The 22906-nt window shown below is 41.2% G+C and overlaps 1 protein-coding gene across 2 annotated transcripts in view; it reads left to right on the top strand.

The window, feature by feature from the left end:
- Nucleotides 1-22906, top strand: part of LOC108066749 (uncharacterized) — a 45480-nt gene that overhangs the window by 22044 nt on the left and 530 nt on the right. The window contains exon 5 of one of the 2 annotated variants that reach the window (XM_070215420.1): nt 15585-15645. In XM_070215420.1, coding sequence (XP_070071521.1) covers nt 15585-15606 — 22 coding nt within the window. In that variant the 3' untranslated portion in view covers nt 15607-15645. Of the gene's footprint in view, nt 1-15584; nt 16255-22906 lie in introns of those variants that run through there. The other variant, XM_070215419.1, reaches the window with a different exon arrangement.

Genomic DNA, 22906 nt, shown 5'->3' with positions numbered 1-22906 from the left:
AGAAGGAGCAGAATGAGGATACTGCCCTTTGTGTTTGCACTCGGGCAAATATAATAAATAACTTTTTGCTACTTTTCGTATTTGGACAATGCTCGACATGGGTCCCGTTTCTGCGCTTTAAACTTTGTCTCTCTAATGGCATTTCGATTGCCTCTCGGCTACTTTTCTGCAGTCATCCAACTGCGAACGGAAAATCAATATACTATATATGGTGGGTGGACCGCAAATGGCAATCAGTAGAATAGCCACCATTTGTCATGTCACAGTCGGGGCCTAATTTATCAATAATTATACTTTATAAACATTAAATGCGACCATTGTGCGAAATCAATCCGGATGTGGTCGAACGTACACACTCCGTAATCTATTAATAGATAATCTTTTTTGCACGAACGCTCTCTGGCATGTCATTAATTACGCGCCAAACCGAACCGATCCATCCTTCCAATTCCAACCTTCCCATCGGGCAAACCCCTCGGGTTCAGAATTCAGAGGCCCATGTCTTATCGGGGCAAACTTTTCCTTCATTTTTTTGCGGCCGTATTTTCATTAAATGGATTTCAATTATGTTCAGCACACAGCCAAAGGGGGCAGACACGAAAGCGGAGGGGAGGCCATCTGATGGGTGGGAAACTTATTGCATAAAAATTTACAAAAGCAGTTAAAATAAAAGGAAAAGGGAGCAAAAGAAACGAACAATTTTTAAAATGAATTCATTAAAAGTAAAAATCAGCGATGGCCGGAGAAGAGAAATCACAGCGCAAACAAGACAGGACTGGACTCGGGATTCCTTTGATATTAAATGCCGGGCCGCCTCCTGCTTAACCCATAACCCTTAACCCTTTGTTGGCGCGCTTCGTCGCGCTAGCTGCACTTTATTTGGCAACTTAATCGCCCAACAGGCCGCAATTTAACAGGAATTTCCTGCCCCTTCTCGGGATGAATTGTCGTGTTTTATTAAATTTCATCGCATTAAGGCTAAGCAGATGTTTCCCTTCCTGTCGCGATTTTTTACCCGTTAAGGGTGATAATAATAATGCCAGCAAGGCCTTAAAATCTAAGCCTTTATCTTATCACTTAGCTGGATTTTCTTTCTTCTCATTTTGTATTGTTAAATTGTGTTAAATGATTAAGAAACTATTTTTTGCAGGGACAAATTTTAAAAATGTTTTAGTACACCTTTATTAGATGCATTAAGGTATTTCCTAAAAATATATTTCTCTGTAAATAGATGAAAAAATATTTTTCTTATTATAAATTACAAAAATTATATTTTCATGGTGTTCTTATTTAAGTTCAGGCATTCAGCTCAATTATTTTCCGAAAATCAAGTAATTCCTGTCATCAACTCTTTCTGTCCGTACTTTTTATTTAAACTACAAAAAAGCAGGCTTAAAAAGGTTAATGCCGCATTCAGTATGGTTTCGCATTGTTTGGGGTGCCAGCCAAAATGGATTTAAGCATTTTTAAGTGTTTTGCAGCCGTAAAATGTTTATTTAGCATTTAAAAAAGTATTTGCTGCGGGGCACGTTTATGGGACGTTAAAAAAAAGGGCATCATCAGGAACTGGCATCTGCGGCCTTGTCAGAATCGTGGCCCAAGAGCCGCGGGAGCAAACAGACAAACAAAGTGGCTGAAATTTATTTAAAAACCCATTTAACAGGCTGGCCCAGTGGGAGGCGTCGAGGCGTCGGCGATGCTCTAAGCCCACATCAAACAAACAGTGAGGAAAGCGGAGGCTGGGGACGGGACTGTCGCCAGGGGGCGCCACATCAAATGGTCAATTAAATTTCTGGGCATTTCATCAATGTCGCCATTGTCAGAATTTCTGGGAAACGCATTTTTTATTTATACGAACAATTTGTTATATTGTTCAGGCAGCGTTGTTGCGGTGCGTTGGTATATGGGGATTATTAAGTCGGTAATAATCTTGATGTTTTTGAAGTAGAATTCAGGTTAATTTCCGGTCTTCCGGTGCAAAGTACAAAGTAATTTAACCAGCTTTTTTATATATTACGATTTTTATTTTGTCTGCTCATTATTGATATTTTGAAAAATAATTTAAGATGTTAAGGGATATTATTTTAGATTTTAAGACGAAATTTTATTATATTGAAATACATTTTGGATAATAACCATTTAAGGTCTTTTAATATCTGCAAGTCCTTTACCCTTACTTAATATCTAATGATTCTAGTGCAATACTTATCTGGATTATTTAGCAGTTTTGGCACTTAACGACAGCTACCATTTCCAAAATTAAAACCATTCAAATCCCAATGCTAATGCAGCGAACGTCATTAGGGGTGTGGTCGCGTAATATCCTTTTGGGGGTGGGGTGCCGGTGCCTCTCTTGGTTAAAACAATTTTGCCATCAAACCTGGTAAATTGCTGGATTCGCCGCCAGATGCCCTGCATCCCTTGGTGAAATTATTTTAATTTTTCACGCAGCCGAGAAGCGGAAATTCCAATTAAAACGCATCAGCGCATTGGGATACTCCGCATTCGGCAACTGCATCCGCATTTCGTATCCGCATCCGCACTCGCATCCGAAAGAGAAACAGAATCAGAGTCAGGATCCGAATCCGAATCCAAACAAGGATGGCGTTGAGCAGTTTTTTCTGACTGATTTTCCATTTATTTGCGTAAATTAAAAAAAAAGGAAAAAAAGGGAGCAGGATCGCGGCACACACACACACACGCACGCAGAATGCAGGACTCGCGGGCTCCAAAATAAATAAACTGAGATAAAGTGAGACGAAAGCGAAACGAAAATAATAATGTGCATATGTAAATAAGAGCGGCGTTGCCAACAACAAGGATGTCAACGTAATTGGACACGCGCGCTGGGAAAATGCGGGGAATGGTTAAAAATTGCGAGGTGGTTTTGGGGAAAATGTCGCTGATTGCTGTCCCGTCCATCAGAGCGTGTGTTTACTGTAAATAGACGGCGCGGCGGGCGGCAAAGGACACAGCTCTTTGGGGCTCTGAAATGACAACACAATTTCTTATTATGCAACTGTCATATGTGTTTAATTTGTGCCGCCCAAATGAATTTCCGATTTTGCTGATTTCAATTAAATTGAATTTCAATTAAAATTCTCCCCGACAATTCGCTTTTAGCATGTCCGCACTATATCAGCAGGGATATCCATATGGATAAGGTGTCCTTCCAAAATGTCCACTCCTTCTGTCATTGTTTGCGTTAAGCAATAAACAACATTTCGTTGGCTTTAGCATTTAAAATGTTATGCGCAATTAGGAGCGTGCAAGATGAATGTGTTGAATGGCTGCTGGCAGAGTAATTACAAACACTGCACACGTGACGCAGCACGCATAATGAAAATCCAAATGAAATGGCAATCTGCAAGCTGCAAAACAAGCGAAATTATTTTGCTGATTTACCAAAGACAAACATAATTGAATTACGGAAAGAGCGCACGGACATGGTTATGAACACGGACACGTATCCGGACAAGGACTTCTGACTACGGACAACGGTTAGGCTACGTAACCTGCTCCTTAGTGTGAGTGTGAGTGCGAGTACGAGTGCTTGTGTGCACCCAAACAATGCGCATTAAATTGCCAATTATTTGCTGTTGCTCCCTGATCGCATTTATACGTTTTTATTGATCCATTCGGAGTGGTGCAAACGGAAATGCAACACCATTCCCTGCACACACAACTCATAAACACAAGAAGGACCATTCCCTCAGCCATGCATATTAGAATGGCCCGGATAATTGGAAGATGCGATTAATTCTAATTCGATTATAAATGCAAAAACAATGTAGATCGAAAGGAAGATAAATAAGCAGGATGCTACACAATCAGGAATACGGTAAACGTCTAATGCACATTTTACAGAAATTAATTCCCCATTTTCATCCAGCAGATAAGGCCTAAGACTCAATTTACGCCTTTGTAAATGAATAGAACTTGAATGAAATTCTTTAAAAGCCATTCAACATTTTAAATTAAAATTCGAAATGCAGCTAATATTAATAAAGTTAACGGCAAGTAATTGGATAAAGATGTTTTAGATAGCAATTTTGTACATAAATTAATCCAGACTTTTATAAGAATTGGTTTTTAAAATGTTATAGTAATTTACTCAATCAATGCCATTTTTGTTACATTTTTATTTCTGTCAGAACGTTTTATAATAACAGAATATAGAACATTTTATTTTACAACATACACAACAATACTATTTGCCTGCCTCGGAAAACTTTTTAATATGTTTGTGATTTGTGGATGGGAAAAAACTAATCTTCGATGCTCCCAAATAAAAGCCATAAATTTAAGGAAAAAATTCGGAAAAAGGAAAATGGCCGCAGGTCTGGCGTAGCATAAAAAATGGCCTCAACACCCCGATCCCCGATTTTTCAACCCTCTCATCCCGCCGGTTTACTTGAGCGATGGCCGGCGGACATGATTTGGATTCGGATTTGGATCCATATACAAACAACAGAAAGTGGGGAAACGCAGGCTCTGCCAACTGGAAGTGGGCGTGGCCAGGTGGTTTTCCCACTGATTCGATTCATTTTTGTAATTGTTTTGCCCCGGAAAATGCGGGTGGAACGGCAGTTGAATTGTTTGCCAGGGCAAACTGCAATCAAAAATGGGAATAGGAAAAAATAGAAAATTTAATGTTTGTTTGCGTTTCAATTCAATGTTTGTTTGTCTGCCGCAAGGCAGTTGTTGCAGTTGTTGTGGTTGTGCCTGTCACACGTGCTGGTCATTGATTTAAGCGATTATTTTATTTGATTTCTAATTAAAAATCATAGCAGAAACTGCTGTTTTTTCATTGTTCACTCGCTCTTCGTGTTGTTGGATTTGCACTTGCTTTTAATTAAATGCAAATAACAAATAGCACAGTGTGCTGGCATAAATTATGCCAAAAAGGTACAACCGGATGCAGAGGGGTATACATATGAGTGTGTGGCGAGTTGGCCATTATTTATGAGTGCAATCATTCACATGATATTCTGCGGTTTCCCCTGCATTTATCATACAACAAACTTTTATAACACTTGCTTAACAATGGGTGTTGCGTTATGATTAATGCCTTCCGTTATTAAGAGAAGGGTTGGCGTAACCCCACGTTCGGATATCTCAAACGCTAAAACTTCCATACATTCACTTTAATTTGCCACTCGTTTGAGAGTTTCCCCAATCGAGAGATAGCTTTTTGATGTCTTTCCACCTCAACTGGCCTCAAAGTGTAATTAAATTTTGATTTTGGCCAGGCTTACCAATTCGATCTCTATTAAAGTCAGATACTTTAATTAATTTTCGATAGCAGAGCAGTTTTCGCATCGCACAAAGCTCGATTAAAGGCCTCGTGAAATGCCCCCAAATGGCAGGAGGGGAACAAGCATAAACAGAAAACTCATTAAAATCATAAAATGCATTTATGACAGCCTTGTTTGCACTGCGGGGCAATAAAGAGGTGGCTGAGGCTGAGGCGTTGCTGAAAAGTGTCAAAATCAAAACCAAGGCGACAGCCTTGTGTGTTCGCCTCTGTGTGCTTCTGCCTGCGTATGGGAGTGTGTATCCTGGCTGCATCCTGCTCCTGCTCCTCGTCCTTTGGCTTCTGCTACTGCTGCCGTTGTCACACAATTATGCGTACAACAGTCCCGGGCACTGTTGTTGTAATTATGTTGCCGGCTGTAAAACAAACTGCCAACAACGACGACGAACAAGAGCCTCCACGAAGATGAAGGAGAGCCTGCAGTCGCGGCAGCACAAAGACAACGACGCTGCCAGGCAGGACACAAACACATGCACCGGAAAAAAATTGTAAATACTACAAAAATAACTGTTTTCTAAAATACAACTTAAATATTTGAACGAAATAAATGTTTTTAGTGTTTACTATTTATAAGGGTTTGGGGATTTAAACTCAAAGATTTCTTTGACAAAATTGGTCAAAAATTATTATTATTTATAATAAAAAATAATTTAATACAGTAAATGGTGAACTACATTTTTAAAAATACTTTTATGGGAAATTTAAAAAAATCCTTTAATCATCAGCGGTGTTTTTTCCAATAGATCATTTAGCTTTTCTCCGAGTGTTTCGGAATAGTAGTCAGGATGTGCAGCCACTTCGATTAATCATGGCAATCCAGAGTCTTCTGCGGAGTTGAAATATGAAAAGCTTGGCGGAAAATGCGATGGCGCTTAAAGAGAAGCGCAGAGCATTTTGCAGCGACAGAGTCACTTCAATCAGGCTCATTCCCCCAATGCGTTTGACAAGTTGAAAGTGCGCACAAAGTGGGCGAATGGAGGGCAGCCGACGTGATATTTGCTTGGCCAAGAGGAGCCTCCACTACCACTCCTTCGCCTTCATCATTTGGGTTTATCTTTATCTTCGCCTTTGTAGACTCTCTTTTCGGAGCTTCTTATTACCGCATAGTTGGTTGGCTGGCTGACCACGTTTTTCGAGTTACTGCCCCGTGCCCGCCATTCATCTTGCTCCCAACAATTTTTCACTGCATAACTCAGGGTGCCACGTACTCGAAGGTCCTGTCTGCGAGGTACAGAAGTATCTCTCCCTTCCCCTTATCTGCAATCAGTGGCCTGCACAATTTCACACATGGCCACATGGTTCGATACGTTTGATTAATGCCCTCGCATCGAGAGCATGTGCATCCTCTTCTGACCCCTGCCCGGCGAACTTCTAAACAACTGCGAGAAGGAGTTGACTTTTATTTGGTCCCGGCTTAGGGCTGACTTTGACGCTGAATCAACGAAATCAGAACGTGCGGGTCCCACACATTTTCATTTTCATTTCCATCTTCATTCGGAGGCGAGTTGTTCGACTCGTCCCGTCCCTGCCCCGTTTTCCATTTGCATTTTCCATTGCGATTGCGATTCCCCCATTTTCATTGCCGTTCCTGATGCTGATTACCATTTCGCATTCATTCCTCATCATTTGCTCAGCATGTCAGTCAGTCAGTCACTCGACTGCGTTGAGTTGAGTTGAGTCGACTTGGCGGGCCTGGCATTTCGGCTCGTCTATTTAGCTGATTGTCGTCTGGCAGCGGCACAAGTCCCTATACCCCTATACCCATCCCTATTCCTCTTTCCCGGCTGCGTGTGCTCAGCATTTTTGTTGACATATTCATTGGCAAACTCAATAATGTCGGATTTAAATGCTCGACGGCGTTTAGGGCTGCCTGCCTGCATGTGCGTGCGGCAAATTGAATTTGGCCAAACATTTGCCGCGTTTGTCACGGAAATTGAAAAGCGTCTTCCGGTGGGGAGCACCGAACAAACTTCAGCTTTCAGCTCAAGGCTCCTTTTCCTTTTTTTGAGCGATTTCAGCGACATGAGATGGCAAAAGTTGTGTAAATTATTTTGCGATTGCACTTGCCAGCAGTCCTTGCCGTCGGTCCTTTGTACATCTCTTTTGACACACTTTGACGTCAGTTGCCAGTGCAGACCAGCTAATTTCCAAGGAACCGGAGTTTCCGCCAGCCAGCCAGGGAAAATTGATGAATGTCAAGAGACGGCACTGTGAAACCAATGTTATTGCTTCGAAATAATATTTTTCCAAAGGAAAAGAAAGCACCTTTATTTATAGAAACACCCAAAAAGAACTTCATATTAAGCGATGGTCAATTTGATATTATGTGGTATCAATTTAAACTTGATATGCCGCAATCTCATGTAACTCATGTAACTTTAGGGCTCTGAGTCCAGAAGTCAGAAAATATACGGGAGAATAAACGGCGAAATGATATTACTTAATATCAATTTTACCATTATTCCATGGTAAATGTAGTTTTGATCCAGGCAGGTTTTTTTTGCGAATATTTAAACATTTTTGTGAACATTAAAAAATTTTATTGTGTAAAGTACAAATCTGTTTCATTACAGATTCTCATTATTTACAGTCTCTATCAAATTTTTTCACTGCACAGCCCTACCTTAATTATGCAAAGGGCATCTCTTGGTCGACTTTAACTCATTTCCGGTTTTCTGATTAATGAAAAGTGCAGCTTGAAGACCCTTCCTATCGCCGCTCACTTGATGTACAAAGAGACTCAAAGCAAAGTAGAAGACGATGGGAATGAGTATGGCTGTACTGATGGTTATACTGATGCGGATGGGACAGACTCATCATCATCATCGGCATCCCATCTCATCTCATCGCATCGCATTGGAACGCCAACATCCTTGGCCACAAGCCACTTTAGAATCTTATCGATTTTTTCGCCTTGGCTTTTAGCCGCGCTCGCCTTTGAGTCTTTCGGGTGTTTGCCGTTGTTGGCCGCTTTATGCATTTCGTAGCCACTTTGATGACATTACCAGGAGCGATGAGCAGGGCTTTCACCCCCAGCCCAACCCCACTCAGCCACTTCCACATCCACGTCCCCCATCCACGTCCCCCATCCAACGTCCAGTCTTTCCGCTCCGTCATGGCTTAATGGCATTACGCCCAATGCCCTCTTTTTTTGTGCTGGCCTCGCCCTCTCAACTCCATCAATTTCAGCAGCTTTTTACAATAAATTAAATCAATCGATCAAGCCCCGGCAAAAACTGTGCCAATCAATTAGTTTTCCACACAAGAACAGCCGCCGCACAGAAGCACCCACATAGAGCCAGGCAATAATTTTAATGAAATACAAATATAAATGAAGCGGCGAACAAACAATGACAGCTTCCGCAGGCGAACGACCGACATGGTCATCAATCGAAAAACTTTTCACAGCGAATTTGCTGAAAATTATTTCAAGCACTTGCCCGATTAGAGACGCCATGTTTTCGGCTGTTTATCTAAGCCATTTTGCGGCAACGACAGCGTTCTTGGCCATGTGCCGGGAATCTCAAGTAGTTCGGATAACCTGCGCCAAGAAGGAAAATGCAAAACAAACAAATAACGAAGGAAAATACAAAGGAATAAAAATGGGCGCTACATTTTTGGCCTTTAAGCCATCGAAATGCGAATGCTCTTCATTGGATAATAAAAAATTACTATAAAATTACGGTTGCCTTTCTGTTTAAATGGTATAACAAAGTGCGATTGTAAAAAAGAACTTAAGTTTTAATGGGAGAACATAAAACCAACTAACCATAATATTTAAACCACGAAATTGCTTCAAAGGGGTTTATTTAAAATACATAGTGCAGAAAACATAAAACAAAGTTTTTATTGAATAATTTTGCTCTTGTTTTAAGATCTAACTTCCGGTTTTTGTAAAATAAATAGGAATATCCTAAGAGTAAAAAAATATTAAAAAAATTTTTTTATAAATAATTAGGTTAAACAATTATTTCAAATTTGTTTTTGCAAAGTTCAACACCAAGTGTAAATACCTTCAAAAGAAGAGCCAAAATCTTATCGAGTGGTAAAAAAAGCAAGCGAAACGACAAAACGAATGACAAATTTTAATGTCAATAGCCGAAGACGTGCAAGAAAGGACGAGACGGTGCCCGGAATAGCGGACAGGATTTGGAGTTTGTAGGATCGCAGGACCAGGGCCATTTGCTCTTTATCTGCCGCCGCTTTTCATGTTCATTTTAATTTGTCCAAATGTCCTTGCAACGGGCACAAACGATTTGTTTTGGCCTTTCCCGCTATTGGAATGGAGCGGCATGGGGCATTCGTTCGGTTTTCGGCCCCTTCCGGGTTTATTTGTATTAATGAAATAGACATTTTGGGGTCATGCTAAAGTGATTTTTCAACGTCTGCCAGCAGCAGTCGGGTGGTATAGTGGGTGGCATAGCGAACACCCCACCCCCACTGACACACATCGCTGTCCCAAGTTCCATTTTGCTTATCTCCCTTGTAGACCATTGTCGATGTTGTTGCTCCTCGGTTCCCTTTTTTTCTCCGTGTTTATTTTGCCTTTGTCTTGCTGCTGTAACCCGGAGTTTTCCTTCCTTCCGACTTTTCCATTTTTTTGCATCGGTCGAGGGAGCTGGCGAAAATGTCGTAGCTTTTCAGCAACACTCGCAGCAAAGTGAAACTAATGGCAGTTAGTTTTGTTAAGTCGATAAAACTGTCAGTGATATGGCAGATTGTGTGGCAGCAGCCGCAAGCCTCGCTGCTCGTCCCGCCCTTCCTTTTCCCTCTGCCCCTTTAACCTTTGCCATTCCTGCTTTTGTCACCTAACCCATTTCGTGTTTTTGATCCTGAAGAACAAAAAAAAAGAAAAGGATTCGGCAACCAGATACATTTGAGCTGGGTTAAAAAGTTAAATGAAGTTGCTGCAGGCATTAAATTTCCGTCGCCGCGAATACCAAACCCACATTTACACCCGTTCGCAGGGTGAGGAATACTCATAAAGAATGCAAAAGTTATGCACCACCCCATCCCCCAGCCAGCCCTCTTTCGGGGCGTGGCTGTTGGACAAGTAAGTGGCATTTTATGTTCATTTGCCGCGGCTCCTTCTTCTTCTTCTTCTGCAATGGCATTGTGTTTTATGTTTTCGCCTATGCGAGAATGCACATGAAAGTGGGTGGCTGGGTGGTTGGGGGGTTGGGGAAAGTGGCAAGGTGGGTTAGGAAATGGCTGACTTATTTCGGCGACAACCCAACCAAAATGGCGCACATTTTTTGCCTCCTGCCTTGTGCATCCTTTCGCAGGAGCATTGTAAATGACTCCGGTGCCATGTCTTCATCATCGTCAGGCTTTCAGCTTATTACTTTTGTGCGGCGACACCCGGGCATACCCATTTTGCATAGGGGCTTCTCCTTATGGGGCATTTCCCTCCCTGAATCTGAATGTGTGCTCGTTTCCAGGTACCAGGTAGCTGGAAATTAATTATCGCATATCGCTGGTGGCGCACGTATCCTAAATCAAAGCGTTTAACGTCGCTAATCCCCTTAATGTACGACCCCGCCGAAGAAGCACTCCAATTTTAGCCAAGCAACACAAAAGGGTGAACTAAAGTACACTGCAACAAAATGTGTAGCTTAAGCTGGGTTATACATTTTACAAAAATATACCCCTATTTGGTTTGAGCACATTATAATTACTTAATGGTTTCCAAAAATGGAAATGGAAAAACAGAATTTTGTCCAACCCATAGAAAATCATTTAATACCTTTCAATATATTACTTTTTCACAGTGTGCTAAGTTTCCCCCAACGTATTTAGAAAATTAAAATGAAAATCCCCGTCCAGGCAAAACCGCAGCACAAAAAAAGCAAAAAATATATATATTTAAGTTTCAAGAGGGCCAACGCAACGACAGTTTAAAAATCTGCAAGGGGTCGGGGTCGGAGTTTAGTTGAGGACCAAAAAGGACGACAGCATGGCCAGGTCAGTTCCCTGTGATTGGCAGGAGTCATCAGGCAAGTTAATTGCCCACGATTTAGCGAAGCGGCGAAAGGAATCTGGAGGGACTTACCCAAATGGCAAGTGTCGTGAGTGGGAGTCGTGACGCGCGGTGTTCCTGACGCGAAATTAATGGCGGTTCCACCTGACCAAGCCAGAGCCATCAAAATCCCAATACCAGCCACTAAAATTGTTTGCTTTTAACGACTGATTTGGCGGAGGGAAAACATGAGCAAATCGCTCGTCATTTCGGGATAAATACATATTTTGATTTTTAATTAAATTTGTAAAAGAGGGTGCACAACTTTTGAATAGACTTCAATTTAAAAATTGTTCCGATATAAATTTCTAACTTAATGCAAATTGCACGCTAGTAATGTAGCTCTTATAATAATGAAAGCTTTTGAAACTTACAAGCAGGTAGGACACTTAAAGGAGATTTTCTCCAAAGCTGACTTAAATCGTTTCCATTTTACAAGCAAAAAGAACCCTAATAAATTTGCTTACATTTGGTTATCTTTTCAATTTAAAGCCAGGTTTCCATTTCTCGTTTTTGGCCACATATTCAACTCGGTTCTACGTCGATTGTTGTCGTCCTGCACTTAATCGCAAGAAGTAGAGCCCATCAATCGAATTGAAGTCCACCTACATCATCTCCTGTCCCCCAAGCCTCAGCTGCCAGAGCCACATTGATGTAGGTGGCTTCGAAGCCGAGAGCCGAAAGTCGGGGGTTCTGGTCAGGACAGGAGCTGACCCTCGTTCGCCGCCGCTAAATCTCGGTCATTTGTGACGCTATTACAGGGTGGACATCGTTGGTTGCGCTCCCAAACGAGCTCTGTCCTGCCTTCTTCACTGGAAAAAACATATTTCTGGTCACAATTAAAGACTAAGGAGTCTCGAATTTTTTGTTACAAAAAATCCGATAAATATTTTGTTTTAACTTAAAAGTCTAGTATACTAATTTACTTTTTTATCAAAACTAAATCCCTTTATAATTTAAAAATGTATATTTACGTTGACCATTTTTTAGTAAAATTCAAAATATTTTAATTTTTAAATTTCTTTGAATTCATTTAAAAGCATTATTAAACTTTTCCTTCTAACACTAAATATATTATTCTTATATTTAGCTTAATAAACTAATTAACGGGATATTTAACAGTAAAGGTTAATTTATAAAAACTTTAGTGACAGCTTTAATTATTTTGAAATAAAGAGCTAGAGTACTTGATTGGTTTTCTCCGTGTTGGCCTATGACTATTTGTATATCGTTGCGAACTGGCCATTATCGTCTATGGGTGCGTTATTAACTTTTGCTGCCTGTCAACACTGAAAATTATATGCCAGGCAACCACACACGCTGCCAGCACCACCCAGTGGGTGGCTAGTCCCTGAACGACCACCCTTGAAAGAACCATCCCATTCCGAGTCCCATACTCATTCTCAATCTCGGTTCCCTTGCAATTTTTTTATGCTTTGGCTTTTCTCGCATTCATTACGTGAGCTGTGTGGTTGATGGCGGCATTGAATGGCCAAGGGGCGTGGCCCCGCCCCCTGTGCCATTAGCCCAGCATGAGCTGCCTTCCTTTTGGTTTCCCCGACTCCGGACTCCGAAGAGCATTTCATTTAGCCCTCGTTGTTTTTTGTTGCTGTGGTTTCGGGGCCAAATAAATCAAGAATTTTTTACAAATTTGTTGTCTTCATGTTGACATTTCCGTCGTCTTTATCGACTTGTGGACGGTCAAAAGGCCCTGTTGTAGCACGATTTCCATGCAAAATACATAAACCGTGTCTGGGGATGTTGTATATACGGGCTAATGGGAAACGTCTGTGAATGCAGACGAAAAAAGCGTGCAATTTTCGAAGAGATATTCTGGAAAACTTGGCTTAGTTTGAAATTGGTTTGCTTCTTCGCTGGCGAGCACTTGAATACATTATGAGACGTGCTTCTCCCGAGAAGCTTGCAAATTATGTCAATTACGGTGGGGACAACGTTTGCGAAGCGAAAATGCACAACGCAAACGCTAAACAACAAAACGAAATTATCGACTAACAAATGCGAAATGGCAACGGGGAGAAACGGGCGGAATGAGAGCGAAAAACTAAGGACAAAGTACCAGCGCCATCCGCTTGACGTTTGTAACTTTCATAAGAAATTCAACACTTCCGCTGCCAGGGAACTGCAACAGTTTCCCGGCGTGGTGCAAATTAAAAACAAAAAGCAGAAAAAATCCTAGCCAAGAAGAACGCGGAGGAAGAGGAGGAGGATCCAAGGAGGTCGCGGCAAAGAAGCTGCCGTAAATAAAGAATTACGTTTTATGTGCACTTGTGTGCGTATCTATTTGCATTCGCCATAAAACTCGGCGCCATCGAGCGGCAAACGGAGCGACATGAACAGAGCGGCATCATGAACGTCGGCCAAATGACTTCCGTTTCCGCCGCTTAAGATGGCGCGTGCATCACATCCCCACACATCCTCGCATACACGCCACACGGCGGCGGCGGCGGAGGCGGAGATATCCGCATCATCATCATTTGTTTGCCCGCTCGGCTGCCTGCTGTGTCCACTGCTGACATGTCGGCTGGCATGCTGAAAAATTGCATCGAGTATAATGTAAATCGTGTCATTTGTCAATGGCAGATGGTCGCTCTTCCTGCGGCCAACAACTCCGAGGCGGGAAGCGAAACCGCCTAATGACAATTGCCAAGCTCACGGAGCTTTTGTTTTGCACAGAGGAAAACAAAACAATTTAACCCACTGAAGATTTAAGGGCGTGTACCGCCCAGGAACTTTGACATCAACTTTTCTTGAACAATATTAGGAAATCTTTTATTCGAAGAACATTATTAAAGTACAAATTTACTGACCATTTAATTTTTTCAAGTCATTGGGACAAGAACAAAAAAATAAGTTCTTTATTTTCAAATCATTTAGAATAAATAGCGAAAAACTAAACATTTTAAGCAAATTAGCATACTTAATATAAAAACAAGAGAGAACGCTATAGTCGGGTTGTTGTCCCGACTATCTAATACCCGTCACTCAGCTAAAGGGAGTGCGAACGCTGTGTCGGGTTGGTGTCCCGACTAATAATCGTAACTCAGCTAAAGGGAGTGCGAGGGAGATAGATATATAATTTTTGATTGCGTATAACTTTTTAATGAATGGTCCGATTTGAAAAATGTCTTCTACATTTCGATAGGTATAAATATACACAACAAAATTGCATTTATACTTCTCGGAAATCTTTAAAGATGTGGGCGCAGGACCCATTTTAAAATCGTTAGTGGGCGATTGTGGGCGTTAGAGGGGGCGTGGCGCTCGGCTAAAATAAACTTGCGCTGCGTAGGAAGCCAAAGAATATGTGTGGGAAATCTCAACCTTCTAGCTTTTGTAGTTTCTGAGATCTCAGCGTTCATACAGACGGACAGACGGACAGACGGACAGACGGACAGACAGACAGACAGACAGACGGACAGACGGACATGGCTAGATCGACTCGGCTAGTGACCCTGATCAAGAATATATATACTTTATGGGGTCGGATACGCTTCCTTCTAGCTGTTACATACTTTTGCACGAATCTAGTATACCCTTTTACTCTACGAGTAACGGGTATAATAATATTGTGTGTTTCCTTTAAATCGAATCTTAAATCTAAATATGTATTAAACATGATTTATAAAACCATACTTATTTAGTGATAAATCAGAGCTGAAGATAACCATTAAGAACTGCTGACATTCTAAAAATCAAATTAAATCCTTGTATTCTTGATTATGTAAACAAGTCTCCATTTTTTCTCCTATTCCCCCGGCTAATAAATCAGTCCGAAAATTTCCGTCAAAATCAACTCCACTGCCTTTATGCTATCCCTAGAGCTGGATGCTCCATATGCCTTGTACATCGCGTTTAATGACTCTTGGCCAAAATAGTTTGCCAACAGTTTCTCCGCGCTGGCACATTAACGTGGCCAAGGCGGCAAATAATTCAATGAAGCAACTTTCGGCGAGATTAATTAAATATTTCTGTCTAATTTGACGCAATTTATGCAATGCCAGGGGGAGCGCAACTAAAGTGGGGTGCAAAAATGAGCAAAGTTTGCCCGGCAAACTTGCTTATCTATCTTGGTGAAACTTTTATTAATTACAAAGGATACACATCAGCATTAGCAGAAGTGAGCTGCGGAAGTGCCGTCACATTTGTGAATTGAGCAAGGGGCGCTTTGAGTTACTTAGCTTCCTTTACTGACTGTCTTTTTCCGTTTGTGTTTTTTTTCCATTGCAGCTGCCTGCCTTGGTGGCTTTGAATGACTGAAAGCTGGCGAGGATTAGCCGCAAGGACAGTGGTAAGTGGCCGTCGAGTCTGGCAAATTATGCAACTTAATGCGCTCGTATGCCAATGTACATAATGCATAATTAATTTGGCCCGACATGCACAACCTGTTGAGCCGCAGAAGCACTCACCTTGGTGTACTTTACTTCACTTCACCTCACCCCACTCCCCCCGCCAATCCTGTTGCCATTCCAACTGAGCCGCTGCTGCCTCATTGAAAAGTGGCATAACGAGCTCTTGTGCCCCGGCTTAAAAGCGCTTACAAATTGCTACATGAAAATGTCTGCCAGGGGCTGGGGTGGGGAAAAGTGGGAAAAGCGATGAAAATGGAAAACGTAAGGGCAGCGCAAATGAAGCTGGGCCAACGGGGAACCGGGCTGACGGGGGGTTTTCATCAACACTTCGGGGCAGTTGCAAAGGGCAAGTTGAAAACTGAAACTGCAATTGAAGCGCTTTTCCACACACACTCACCCGCACACCCGTACAAAAAACACGGCGGAGAGTGAAAAAACCTTCGGCTTTTTAATGAGTCAAGTGGCCAACACGTGAAACACTCACACTATGCAGTAAGAAAATTTTGTATTCAAGATATAATAACCATTGAGTTGGTATTTTAACAAGTATATCTTCAAAACAACATCCCAAATATTAAAATCAGACATTTCCATTGTTAAAGGGTTTTTTATCAGTATTCCAATCAAGTCAAGTTATTTAACCCAAATATGTACTTACTTATTATTTCAAGGTACAAATTATATATAATTACTTAATATTATAAAAATATTATATATTTGTAGTATTAATATAATTATTAAATATAAAAAAAGATATTGAGCGCATTTTTTTTCTGTGCACACATATCTGTGTGTAATGACGCACATTTTGACTGACTTTTGTGCGAACGTATTCGCACGAAATAAACCGTTTTGCCTTTGAGCCGAATTGACTTTCATTTGAGTTGGCCCGTTGATCCGTTCACTCGTTTTCGGGCGTCATGCCAACGCCGTTTGAGTTTTTGCCTTGCTTTTATAATTGCATGTCGACTCTTAATGAGCTGGGCGCCATGCAATTTGTACTTTCGCTGAGCAAACAGCGAAAAGCGAACAGGAGGCTAAAAGCAAAGGATTTTCCTTTTTCCTGCCACTTGAAGTTGGGTACTGCGGATGGGGTCTGCTTGTTTCGGAGTTGGCCTGCTAAGTGGGTGTGCTGCCGGGAAAAACTCTGCGAAAAATAGAACGCAGAAAGTTGGGCTCTTGTTCAAATGGATTTCGCTCGTAAGCGAAATAAAACCACAAAACTCAAAATGAAATGAGTAAATTGCGGTTGAAGTTGCCAAAAGCTTCGGCACTCCTGGCTGTTTTTTTGGAATATGTGGTTTTGGTTTTGTTCGGCCACATCTGTGGCTTTCTACACAGAAGGAATTTTTGAGATATACTTAACGAACTTGTAGCTTTAAATGGCACAACTTGATATTCAAAGCAAACTTAGTTTTTAAATAAAAATCATTTTAGTAACTAATTTTATCCTTATATAATTTTATCCAAAAAACGGTTTATACAATTTTTATTATTAATGGGACCAAGTCAAGATTATTTGCTTATCACGACTTTTAATTTAAACCCTAAAATATTTCCATATTAAGAAATATTTTGAAAAATCTTTAAATAATAAGTAGTATCCCATCTTTGTGTTTGTGTTATTTTCTGTGCATGTGAAGTGAAGCAGTAAAGTCTCGATGGCGAAACGTGTAAAAAAGCCTTTCATCGCAACCGGCCACCATAAAGATTTAACCGATAATAGGATACACAAAACGAATGTGAATTTTTCAGTTCTTAATGCCAAAACGAAGTCAGAGGCTAAACATAAGAGTCGAAAACCATAAACAATCCTGACAGGACTAAGGGGGGGAGAGAAAACTGGGGTTGGATTGCTTTAAAGCTGATGCATAAAATATTGCGTATACGCCCCATTATGCCCTCCAACAAGCACACACCAACACATGGGGCCGACGGACACGAACGGCAGACATCTAAACCATATATCGTATGTATAATTGAAAACAAATTTTACTGCATGTAATTGAGTGTGTTTGTTTGTGTGCCAGTGCTTGGAGTGTTTGTGTGTGCGTGGGTGGGCATGTCTTGATATCGATAACAAATGCCACAAATTGAATTTAAATCATATTACATACAAACAAGAAACACAGACACATAAAACAGGCCGGGCTTCAGTTTGAGTTTGAGTTTGAGTTTGGGTTTGGTTTTGGGCCAGGGACTGGGTTCTTGGCCGCGCCATCGCCATGTTCGCTTGTTTTATTTATGGCTGCAACAGCAACGATAACAAGTGCAACTGCAACAGCTATACAGAGAAAACAAATAGGTCTAAAAAGTATAATTTAGTTTTTGATTTTTGTAGATTTAGTTCCCAAAATATTTTAGAATATATAGATACTTATATTGCAGTTGTATATAAAAGCGGTAAATAAATCAAAATAAATATATGGGTATTATTCAACTTGAAATTTGTTCTCCATTAATAAAATCGCATTAAAATACAAGACATAAGAGGATGTGCTTCAGATAATATAATCTGTTTAATTAATTGAACAATAAATCTGCTTACTCGAATGCGAGATCAAAATCTGGAATTCGAATTGTGGTTTTCTCCGTGTACCACAACTGAAGTCTGAGCAACGCCTTTGGTTTTGCATTGAGCCGCATTTGAATTCGGGTTTTGAGATTTTCATTTTATGCAGTCACTGCACACGCTCAGCCGAAACAAGCCAGCCAATCTCCTCGAATATCCTTCCAGAGACTCAGACTCTCAGTCCTCTTAATTGCCTGCTCTGCAACGACATGCCATAAATTTATGCATTGCATTCCGGCAGAGGGAATACATACTCGTTGCTCTGGAATCGGCCAAGGATCTGACAATGGCACCCAAGCCGATCCCATCCGGCAGACACCACCCAGACGAAGTCCGTAAATAAATGTTTGATAAGCAGTCAATATGATTTGAAGGAGGAAAAGCAATTAAAATCGAGCGTTTAAACACAAATTAAAATACTGTCAAAATAAGAATGTGTATCACTCGATGAAGGTATTTGCCTACCCATCAATTTACCGAATAAAATTAAGTCCCTGGAGCATCTTTGGCCGATACTCGAGCTCTGAAACTGTGAAAAATCCATGCGATGTGTAAATAAGCGGCCACTTAGTTATGGGCTCAAGTCAATCCGAGACTAGAGGTGTCCATGCATGCTGGCACGACCCAATAGCTGAATTCTGAATAGAGTTGGACTTAGTCCTTCTGCTTAGAGGAACGTGTTTTCGTCTGGTTTACGAACGTGACGCATGTGCGTGCAAAAATTCAAAGGACCGAAACTCTGGGAGGTGCATTTCATATTGACGTCAACCTTTTTTCTCGGCACTTGTAACGTGCTGCAATGCTAAATACAAAGCAGACTGAGGACTCAAAAGTGTAAATACCAGGCACAAACTATAGTACAACTGCACAGAGAAAAAAGGTCGAGAAAATGTTGATGACTTTTATGTTTAACTAATGTTAGGAAATTCAACAAATATCTAATAAATAACTCACAAGAAAAAACACGCCAAAACCAAAAATGTATGTGCATGGTGAGCTTCTGGTACTCGTTTTTACAATGCAATACTGGTAAAATGGATATTAAATTATGTCATTTTGCCGATTTCTCTCTCGGAGATTTTCTGACTTCGAAAAAGCTAGAAAGAAGCAATATGGCGACTAAAGTTGCATGAGTGGGAGCAGGAATGACACATTAGAAATTCGAAATAGCGTACTTGGAACATGTTCCTTACATTTCGAACATATCAAATTAAGATGCCGCATATCGAATCATAATTAAAAATAGATAATATCAAATTGATCATCGTTTCAAATCAAATTTTTTAGGCAAAACATTACATATTTTTCATGCTAAATGTCTTCCTCTTTTTCCAAGTACCAATTTTCATATTTTTGATACCAGCTGGGCACTTGATACTAAATAAATATTAAAATACAGTATATATTGGTTTTCGATGAACGACAAACCATGCTTAATATCTGTAATTATGCAGATCAACTGAATGGCAATTTTGAACCGGAATGGCCACGTATTTTCTCTCGGTTCGTCTGGTTCAAATAAGCAGATTGCAACGGCAATCGCAGGCAATGAAGCGAGCTGGGCCCTCACCTTGTGCTCGTACCTCACGGCCTCAGACAACATCTCACTCCCAACTTGGCCCGAAACTACTTCTTGCACCATGCGCACATATATAGCCGTACATCATGTCCGGGGCATTGTTGCTGCTCCTGCACGCGCCACACGATTTTGCAAATAAATACAAATAACTTTGATTTTGTGCCCCGTCGCAGGGGCAATCCTTTGGGGGCGGGGCACGCCCACAGACAGCCCAATCCCAGTCGCAATCCCTGTCCCAATCCCCGAGCGTGTGACGTTCAACAGAAGCATTCAAATTAAACTTTATTTGCCTTCCCCCGGTACCTTTGGGCGTCTCTCGGCTTTCTGCTTAAAATTGCAGATTGCAGGCTTGATCACATTGCTTGCAAATGAACGTTGGCAAAGGAGCAGCAGGGGGAGGGAGCAGGAGCAGGAGCAGGAACAGGACCTCCAGCAGCAGCAGGAATTGGGACAGGAGCATGAGCAGGAGCAGTCAGACAAACACATGAAACGTGCTGTGCATGCAATAAAGGAGATTTTTTGTGGGATTTCCTGCACTGATACCAGCCAACGGCACAATATGCTCCATAAATTGCCTTTGGCCTCTGACTCAATACTTGTTATATACACATGCACAAGAGCAAGGATATTTCGGAAGTCACCCCAGACAATAGGTTATTCTTGTCTATGATTTAGTTTTAGAGCCTAAAAAGGGATGCCAGCGAAATGGATACGCTTCGTTTCTATACCCTCACCGAAACTAACCAAAATAATAAGCATGCGCAGAGCAATTATGCGGAATGGGTTTTAATTGCATTTGACGGTGGCTGAAACTAAGAACTTTTGTAGAACTTACATACCACCGCCATTTTACAGCTGTCTGAGGTACCTAAATTAGAGAGGAAGTGGTTCGACTGGTTTTAGGGTTATTCGGGAAAAGGAATTTAAAGTAAAGTAGTTTCCCTGCTTCGTGAACAAGCCTTTAATAAAGTTTCGTAAATTAAAAATGTTCATTCCATTAAACCCAAAAATGTTAATAATTTGTTGTCCTAATTTATGAAAATCAAAACTGTGTTTTTTTTACGCGGTTTTGATGCGGACCAACTTTTGTATTGCACATAACAACTAAAATAGTAATTAATATAATAAGTAAATATATAAATATTTTTCCAAAACAAACAAGTAACCAAATCCAGAGGATCCCATACTTAGTTCTCCAGGGTAACGGAAGCCATAAAGCGACTCTCCGCTTGGTTAGGTTATTATTATTATTGTTTGTAGTTTCGTTTTGGTGTTCCCTTTTGTTTGTAATGTGAAAATAATCCTCGTGAAAGTTTTGTTGTGCGGGAAAATCAAAGTATTAGCAACTCGTTGCCTCTCTTTCTGGCTGAGACTCAGATTCAGACTCTGGCGGCGGCAACTTCCGCTGGGCGCCGTCATGGCCACGTGAGCCCAGAAATAGAAAACATCGCCAACACTGCAGGAGCAGAAGGGCCAAACAGTGGCGTTCAAAATTATAATACCTTTCAATTTAACTTATCTTATAAGCTATAGCGTAACAGGTTTTTAAAATACCTTTTTATTTCATTTAAAATAATTATAATTATTTTAATAAAAAACATATTTAGACACAAACACCATTATTTCAAATAAATAAAAAATAATCTATTTGCAATAAACGCTGAAAATTAGTAAATATATAAATAGGTATTACAAAAATCGATTAAAGATTATTAAAGATAATATTCTCATTTATTCATCGTAATTCCAATTGCTATTTTTGTGACCCCTTTTATAAATCGTGGGTGGCATGAACGTGAACGTGAACTTTTCACGTGCGCAATTTGTGTTTGTATTTGTATTTAGTTTCCTTCTTTCTGCGTTCGCCAGAATGTGTGCTGTTTTATTCATATATAGTACATTATTCGCCCCCGACTTTTTGCACTGGGTGCTGGGCGAAACTACCCTTGTCCTAGCCGAACTGAACTGAACTCAAATTATATTTTTATGAGTGGGGGCGAAGTTACGGCACTTAATGATGTTGCTTAGCAAATTGAAGCAACTAAACACAAACATAATTGAAACAATTTTCTCATTATAATGACGACGACGACGATGATGATGATGGCGATGGCGAATGGTGAGCAGAAACTCTGGCAGTTTTCCCGGGCCTTTTGAAGGAAAGGAAAGTGAAGCAGAGGAGAGGTGGGAAAAGGCAGTGAAGCAGGTGCCGTTGACGCAAATTGTTTGGCTGCGATCCTGTCAAGGGGCTTCTGCTCCAGCTCCAGGTAAACAATGAGCACGCCCAATGTCAACTAAATATGCGTCCTTCGGTGTGAGGAAGATGAAGTGGGCGCCAGGAAGTCCTGGCAAAAGTTAAGCGCTCAAATAAAATAAAGGAGAATGGCAAAAAGTTAGATAGTACGGGGTAGGTTGCCCAGGTACAGGTACTCAGCCTATCACAGGAAGTGCAGGCAGCGCCGGAAGTTGTAACAAGTTAATGGCAGTTTTTCAAGAAGCCAACTACTGTCAGGTGCACCGGCAACTGAGGCAACTAAGGCTACTGAGGCAACGGCATTTAGCCGGAGCAGCAGGAACCGGAGCTCCAGATGCAGGACTAAGTGCATTCAAGTTGGCACTCGAGTGCCGCCAAAGTGCCAGTCGACGTGGCCTAATAAAGTTGCTTAGGCGGATCTTGGCGGGATTAAGTGGCTGCCTCCTGGCCTCCAGATGCCGTTGTCCTGGGAACCCGAGCACACTCTCTGCTCCTTTTGCTCCTTGGCCGTTTATACATACATTTATTTTAATACTTTGTGCCTTTGTGCTCATCAGCCATTGTATTTGCTTGGCATTGTGTGCTCGGGCCATTAGCAGCTCAATTTACAAAGCGTCGACTTCTGATAGCGCCGTCTATCTGCCGCAAAGCTATCGGCCCAAAACAATATTTGGCATTGCGGGCGTTCGCTTTTCGGTATTCGGTATTGTTTTTGTTTCCCCATCCACTTTTGGCTAAAAGCACTGAGCGACAAGTGGACGCCTAATGGACCGGCGACCAACTGCAATTCGATAC

Source organism: Drosophila takahashii, chromosome 3L (genome assembly GCF_030179915.1).
Source record: "Drosophila takahashii strain IR98-3 E-12201 chromosome 3L, DtakHiC1v2, whole genome shotgun sequence".
In the NCBI taxonomy this organism is placed as follows: Eukaryota; Metazoa; Arthropoda; class Insecta; order Diptera; family Drosophilidae; genus Drosophila; species Drosophila takahashii.
This window is presented reverse-complemented; position numbering and strand designations above follow the sequence as displayed.